Here is a 7,500-nt window from a genome sequence, read left to right on the forward strand (position 1 = left end):
TCTCTCTCTCTCTCTCTCTCTCTCTCTCTCTCTCTCTCTCTCTCTCTTGAACGAACACACACAAATCTTGGCACTGATTCTATATAGGAAAGAAAGGTGCCAAATCTATAACTATTATATAAGCACACACACACACACACACACACACACACACACACACACACACACACACACACACACACACACACACACACACACATATTACCATAACAAAGGAAAAGACGCGTGTTCATATTTCGGCCAATAACCTATACTCTCTCTCTCTCTCTCTCTCTCTCTCTCTCTCTCTCTCTCTCTCTCTCTCTCTCTCTCTCTCCTCCATCTCATATTTCCCTTTTGTCTCCTCATTTCTTCTTCAAACACACACACACACACACACACACACACACACACACACACACACACACACACACACACACACACACACACACACACACAGTTATTCCCCTCCTGTTTCTCTCCATTCCCATCCTCCTCCTCCTCCTCCTCTTCCTCTTCCTTCTCCTCCTCCCCCTCTTCCTCCTCCTCTTTACTACATAATTCCCTTTTCATTCCTTCTTTGCTTTCTCTCTCTCTCTCTCTCTCTCTCTCTCTCTCTCTCTCTCTCTCTCTCTCTCTCTCTCTCTCTCTCTCTCTCTCTCTCTCTCTCTCTCTCTCTCTCTCTCCACAAACTACAAACTGTTGACTTTTTCTTTTCATAAACAACAGAGAAGTGCCACTCTCTCTCTCTCTCTCTCTCTCTCTCTCTCTCTCTCTCTCTCTCTCTCTCTCTCTCTCTCTCTCTCTCTCTCTCTCTCTCTGTGCGTATGTGTGTGAATGTGTGTGATTTGGTGGAGTGTGAGAGAGGGGGAGAGAGAGAGAGAGAGAGAGAGAGAGAGAGAGAGAGAGAGAGAGAGAGAGAGAGAGAGAGAGAGAGAGAGAGAGAGAGAGAGAGAGAGAGGAAGAGGATGCGCTCGTTGGAAGACAATGGAAGAGAGAGAGAGAGAGAGAGAGAGAGAGAGAGAGAGAGAGAGAGAGAGAGAGAGAGAGAGAGAGAGAGAGAGAGAGAGAGAGAGAGAGAGAGAGAGAGAGTTTGGTCGCAGAAACGAAAGTGGAACGATAAAATAAACAGTAAATGGAGGAGAGACTTCACGGTCTGTGGAGAGAGAGAGAGAGAGAGAGAGAGAGAGAGAGAGAGAGAGAGAGAGAGAGAGAGAGAGAGAAATAAATATTAGTCTCTCTCTCTCTCTCTCTCTCTCTCTCTCTCTCTCTCTCTCTCTCTCTCTCTCTCTCTCTCTCTCTAATAAAAAAGGAAGAATAAACAAGGGATAACAAATGAGTAAATAAAGATAATAAAGGAAAGAGAGAGAGAGAGAGAGAGAGAGAGAGAGAGAGAGAGAGAGAGAGAGAGAGAGAGAGAGAGAGAGAGAGAGAGAGAGAGAGAGAGAGATTGAAGGACATGAGTGCAAGCAGTAAAAGGAGGAGGAGGAGGAGGAGGAGGAGGAGGAGGAGGAGGAGGAGGAGGAGGAGGAGGAGGAGGAGGAGGAGGAAGAGGAGGCGGTAAGGTTCTGAGTTTCCTTAATTGTTTTGTAAGTAGAAATTCTCGTAAAACTGTGAAATGTTTGATGTTAGCGAGGAGGAGAGATGAGGGAAATGGCCACTGTGCAGGAATGAGGAGGAGGAGGAGGAGGAGGAGGAGGAGGAGGAGGAGGAGGAGGAGGAATACTTGTCCCAAACCTGCGCCATTTAAAACACTTAATCGAGTTTTTATTCATATATTTTTTTATGGTTTATACGACTGATCTCTCTCTCTCTCTCTCTCTCTCTCTCTCTCTCTCTCTCTCTCTCTCTCTCTCTCTCTCTCTCTCTCTCTCTCTCTCGTAAACCACTCGTGTCACAACAAACACAACAAACACAGACACTCGCATCTCTCTTCTATCAATATATTTACTCTTGCAGGTGATGTACGGGTGTGTTTATGTAGCAACTAACGCTCAGGCAAGACCATACAGTGCTAACTCTCCCTATCGCCACTAGAGGGCAGGTGGCAGCGCGCCGAATGTAAACAAACAGGCTGTACACGGATTCAGGGAAGGGATCATATATTTCGTCTATATTCTGCATCCAAACTAATAAATTCCTTGAGAAATGCGTGATTTGATGTGTCTCTGTGTTGGTTGTAGTTTATGTTGTGTTTTGTTGAAGTTAAATTTACAGTAAGCTTGAATGACGTATGTTAGTTTTCTGTATTTGGTTATTCAAGTTTTGTATCTCGTTATTAGTATAAAAATAGATTTAACAGTATCGAAAGGAAAAATAAATTAGTCATTCAAGGTTCACCGATGTTAGTTTAAGTTAAGTTTGGTTTGGTTAAGTTTGGTATGGGTAGGTTACGGTAAATTACGGTTAGGTTTATTCATTTAATGTTTTTATTATTATTATTATTATTATTATTATTGTTATTATTATTATTATTATTATTATTATTTTCTTTTGTGTTAAAATGCAAGCCACACCTGATAATCATAGAAAATGCTCCACTTTTCACGGCTCACTGAAGCACACACACACACACACACACACACACACACACACACACACACACTATAGAAAAGCCTCACAAATATACACCACTTAGGTATCGCTATTTTGAAATCCTATTAGGGCAGTATTACGATAAAAATAAAAGCAGTATTTATAAATGAAAAATAAACATGGCTTTCCTAATTTGCCGAACACATCAAAACAATACGAATGCTCAGTAACACTCAGTAACACTCAGTAACACTCATAAACATTCCTTCCTTCACCTACGCATGAAAACAAGGACACATAACAAATTATACTGAAATCCACACCGAAGCACACAACAAAGAAGAAATCCTGAAATACAGACACACGAATAATAATAGTAATAAAAAAGTAATGATTTATCTCTCTGGCAGTCGCTGTACTAGACATAAAGCAAAACTGTCACTTTAATATTCCCCTCTACACGCTCAGAACACTCTTAAAATACCAGACAGGCTTAAAGGTCACTCACCCCCGCGCAGACACGCTCAGATCCTCCTTCCCACCCCCAGGAATCGTTTCAAATCCCACTAAGAGAATCACAACTTAACCAACTGTCACTTTGGCCTCACCCACCTCAGGTCTCACGCTCCACCCACTCCACTCACTCCCACGTCGACTGGGGGGGATACACACGGGACTCCACACCCCACAGGACTCCAGAATCCTTCCATCCGATCCTTTGTATATGAAACTTGAAAAACAATAGAGAATCATGATATATCCTACTTTCACCTAACCCTTCCATTAACCCTACAGCACGCGTGTATCCTATAGTTTATCGTAGCACTACAGGGACACCAGGACGCGCCCGTAACACCGTGATAAGCAACAGGAAGTCTAAAAAGAGCTGGCAGTAACAACACCCTTGTCACTGGCTGGTCCTATACACCCTTTTTTCCCGCCAAAACAGGGTGTCCTGGCCTTGATTTTAGGATCTAGGGAAAGGGAAAGGTGTGTTGTACCTTGAGGGAGGCCACGATGAAGAAGTCCTGCGGAGGGCGCGAGGTGAAGTGCCTAAATACAGCCCTGGAGAACATGTTGAACACGATTGTAAACACGAGGACAAGAGAGGTGAGGGATCCGCACCGCCCCGCCAGCTGTTTGTCTCCGTTTTCTCTCATCCTCCGCCAAAGAAAATAAGTATTTTTTGAGGAATACTTAAGTAATATTCCATCTCGTTTGAAAGTCGATATTTTAAGGTCTTATTATTTTACAAATACTGAGTAATAAAAAAAAAAGGAACAGACTATGATCTAACCAATAATCAAGAAAAAAAAACACTGTATTACATGATAAACTCACGCAAAAACTTCAACCGAGTAGAAAATCAATATTATACTTCACAATATAATGTATACTTACACACATCCACAAGCACTGAATACAGGACATTAATACACGTTAGAATACATCTGATTGTCACACCCTATTACAGAAAACGAGTGCATTTTAAGGCAAACTGCACCAAATAGCTAATCTGACCAGAAAACCAATAATAACAAAACAAAAAATAAAATAGTAGATGAAAATGCACGATAAAAATGTATTAGAGTGTTTAGAATAATAGCGAGAATAGGTGCTTTTGTTGTATTCATTCTGGGAAGAGGAGGAGAATGAGAAGGAGGAGGAGAAAGGGGGGAAACTTTCACTAGCCAGCTGACGGTCACCTCCAGCCTATTATTGACCTAAAAAAGGAGTTATTTCTTGAGTAAATTTCTTTTTCAATGCCAATGTACCGTCCTAATTGTCTGTACTCTCTCTCTCTCTCTCTCTCTCTCTCTCTCTCTCTCTCTCTCTCTCTCTCTCTCTCTCTCTCTCTCTCTCTCTCTCTCTCTCTCTCTCTCTCAGTACAACACAACGTACAGGTGTATTACAACGACACGTATATTTCACTAAACAAATAAACAAATGAAAAAAAAAAGCACAACTGCCAATCTAATAAACCACACACAAAAAAAAAGCTAAGAAAAAACTGAACAAGTATTTTCATTATTCTTTACTATTTTCTTCTTTCCCTTTCACTCATTCCACCTGCAAATAAAAGAAATGGAGACTGAAACACCCACGCCAGGTGCACGGACCCAATTACAACAGGTAGGGGAAGGTGCAACGAAGCGCAGGTAAGCAGGACAGGTGTGGGAGACGAGATAATGATGAGGTAATGATGAGGTTGACAGGTAGAGGACAGGTGTATGAGGAGGGGAGACAGGTGAGGTTACAGGTTAATTAGGTGAGGTGGAATAAGGAGGGTATGAGGGGAGAGAGAGGAGAAGGTAGAATCTAATGGTGGTGATGGTAGTAATAGTGGTGGTGGTGGTTGTGGTGGTGGTTGTTGTGGTAGTAGTAGTAGTAGTAGTAGTAAGGGAAGGATGGATGAATGAATAGTAGTAGTAGTAGTAGTAGTAGTAGTAGTAGTAGTAGTAGTCGTAGTAATAAATGAGATTAAATACCTAACAACTTTCTCTCTCTCTCTCTCTCTCTCTCTCTCTCTCTCTCTCTCTCTCTCTCTCTCTCTCTCTCTCTCTCTCTCTCTCTCTCTCTCTCTCACTGAAGATTTCTCGACTCAGAAAAGAACAAAAAGAAAAAAGAAAGAAAACCTTCATTAAAGAAAGAAAAGTAAGATAAGAAAATAATTACAAAGATTACATTTAATAGAGAGATTTGAAAAACGTGACTCTCTGTCTCTCTCTCTCTCTCTCTCTCTCTCTCTCTCTCTCTCTCTCTCTCTCTCTCTCTCTCTCTCTCTCTCTCTCTCTCTCTCAGAACAATATACACGTAGCAACAAATAATCTTTCTTTAAAAACAGCTAATTTTCTCACTAACTTTCACTTCTTTTGGCAATAATTTCATTGGAGCATTAAAGAGAGCATTGGAAACTCCATAAAAATAAAAAAGAAAAGAAAAATATAAGAGAAACTGAAGCATTTATAGATAAACATGATCCCGGAAGCAAAAGAAAAAAAGAGAAAAGAAGAGAGAAAGAGAGGAATGAAGGGAATAATAAAGAGAACATCGTGAATAGCATCAAAATGAATAAAAAAAATCATAGAAAACGGAGCATTTACTGATAAACATGGAACCGGAAGTAGAAGAAAAACGAGAGGAAAGAAAGAGAGGAATGAAAAAAAGAATAACTGTAATGAAAATGTGAATAACAGGATGAGTAACAGGTAAGCAGACTCACCTTTTGTTTACCTGGGAGAAAATTTCCTTCTATATTACACCTGAGTGAATAGAGGAGCAGGTGTGTGTGTGTGTGTGTGTGTGTGTGTGTGTGTGTGTGTGTGTGTGTGTGTGTGTGTGCGTGTGAAAGTTAGTATGTGTCTGTTTTCCCACCTCTGTGCAAACTTCAGCTATTGTGTTTCGGAAGTGGAGGAGGAGAAGTGGAGGATGTGGAAGAGGACGTCGGACATGCACCTCCACCTCCTCCACTTTTCCTCTACCTTACCTCCACGTCTTCCTTTCCTTCCTTTTCATCATTATTCATTATTCTTTGTTTTTCTTCTTACCTTCATCCTGTCCACTTCTTCCACCTTACCTCCATCTCTCCACTTTTCCACTTCTTATTCCTATTTATCATCCTTCTTTCCTATCCACATTTCGTCCATCCATTTAGCTTATTCCACCTTCTTCTCCACTCTTCCGCCCTTCCTCATATCCATCATTCTCTTTTTACCTACCTTACCTCCACTCTTCCACCTGTTTCCACCTTCTCATCTATTCTTCCACTTTTCTCTTCTATCTTTCGTCCCTTTTCTTATTATTCAAATCAAACATTTTTCTTTATCTTCATCCTCTCCACCTCCACTTCCACCTTCTCATCCACGGTTTCTTTTTTCCTCATCTTTCTTTTCATTCTCCTCTCTTTCCTCTCTCTCATATCACTTTTCTTCTGTCTCTTCCACCTCCTCCACTGACCTTCATCTTCTCCTCATCCACTCTTCCTCTTCTCTCTTTTCTATCTTCACTTCCCCTCTTTCTTTTCCTTGCCAGTCATATCCATTATTATCGACATTCTTTCCACCTCCTTCCTCCACTCTCCACTCTCTCCACTTCCTCATCCTGGGTGGAGAAACATGACTGATAAGATCCACCGGTTACAAGTCACCTGTATGATCTGATTGGGTTGTTTAATGAGTTACAGGTGTGGTTAATTACAGGTAAGGTGCGCAGGTGTGTGAAGGTGTGCGTTTGTTTTTAGTGTTACCTGTGATTAAGTTTGGGTTATTGTTTGTTTGTTGTTGTTGTTGTTGTTGTTGTTGTTGTTGTTGTTGTTGTTGTTTATCTACACAGGTTCAATTTGTTTATTTAATCATTCAGGATTTATTTTAGTTTGGTGAAGTATGTCTGTTTATCTGTCTGTCTGTCTATGTATGTATGTATGTATGTATGTATGTATGTATGTATGTATGTATGTATGTATGTATGTATGTATGCATGTATATATTTATCTGCTTACTCATTTATTCATTTATCTATCCATCTATTTGTCTATTTATCTACCAACCTATTAATCTATTTATCCACCTTTCTATCTATCTATCTATCTATCTATCTATCTATTTATCTGTATCTGTCTGTCTGTCTGTCTATCTATCTATCTATCCTTCTATCTATCTATCAAATAACCAACACACCTTTACAAGCAGACAAGTGAGAAAGTGCTCCTCTCTCTCTCTCTCTCTCTCTCTCTCTCTCTCTCTCTCTCTCTCTCTCTCTCTCTCTCTCTCGTGGGAAAGCGCGTCATGGCAAGGAAAAAAATAATGGAATGCAAGTTATGAAGAAAATTTCCCAAGTCACTCAACACCACCTCACTTTTTTCCCTTTCTTTTCTTTTCTTTTCTTTTTTTCCCCTTCTTTCTGGTTGTGCAATAATATCAGTGGCTTTTTGGAAACTGATTTTGGTGAAGCAATCAGTTATATATTTCATTGTTCTTGTTTTTTTGT

General features: G+C 40.5%; 2 protein-coding genes across 2 annotated transcripts in view; one reads left to right on the forward strand and one right to left on the reverse strand.

The window, feature by feature from the left end:
- LOC135091050 (calcium uniporter protein, mitochondrial-like) overlaps positions 1-3,621 on the reverse strand; it is a 165,735-nt gene extending 162,114 nt beyond the window's left edge. Inside the window, exon 1 of the mRNA XM_063988386.1 lies at positions 3,516-3,621. Coding sequence (XP_063844456.1) covers positions 3,516-3,590 — 75 coding nt within the window. The 5' untranslated portion in view covers positions 3,591-3,621. The remainder of the gene's footprint in view (positions 1-3,515) is intronic.
- Positions 3,622-4,717: 1,096 nt separating this feature from the next.
- LOC135090814 (uncharacterized) overlaps positions 4,718-7,500 on the forward strand; it is a 9,727-nt gene continuing 6,944 nt past the window's right edge. Inside the window, exon 1 of the mRNA XM_063987881.1 lies at positions 4,718-4,762. Within this exon, the coding sequence (XP_063843951.1) occupies positions 4,718-4,762 (45 nt within the window). The remainder of the gene's footprint in view (positions 4,763-7,500) is intronic.

This window comes from Scylla paramamosain, chromosome 36, assembly GCF_035594125.1.
Source record: "Scylla paramamosain isolate STU-SP2022 chromosome 36, ASM3559412v1, whole genome shotgun sequence".
In the NCBI taxonomy this organism is placed as follows: Eukaryota; Metazoa; Arthropoda; class Malacostraca; order Decapoda; family Portunidae; genus Scylla; species Scylla paramamosain.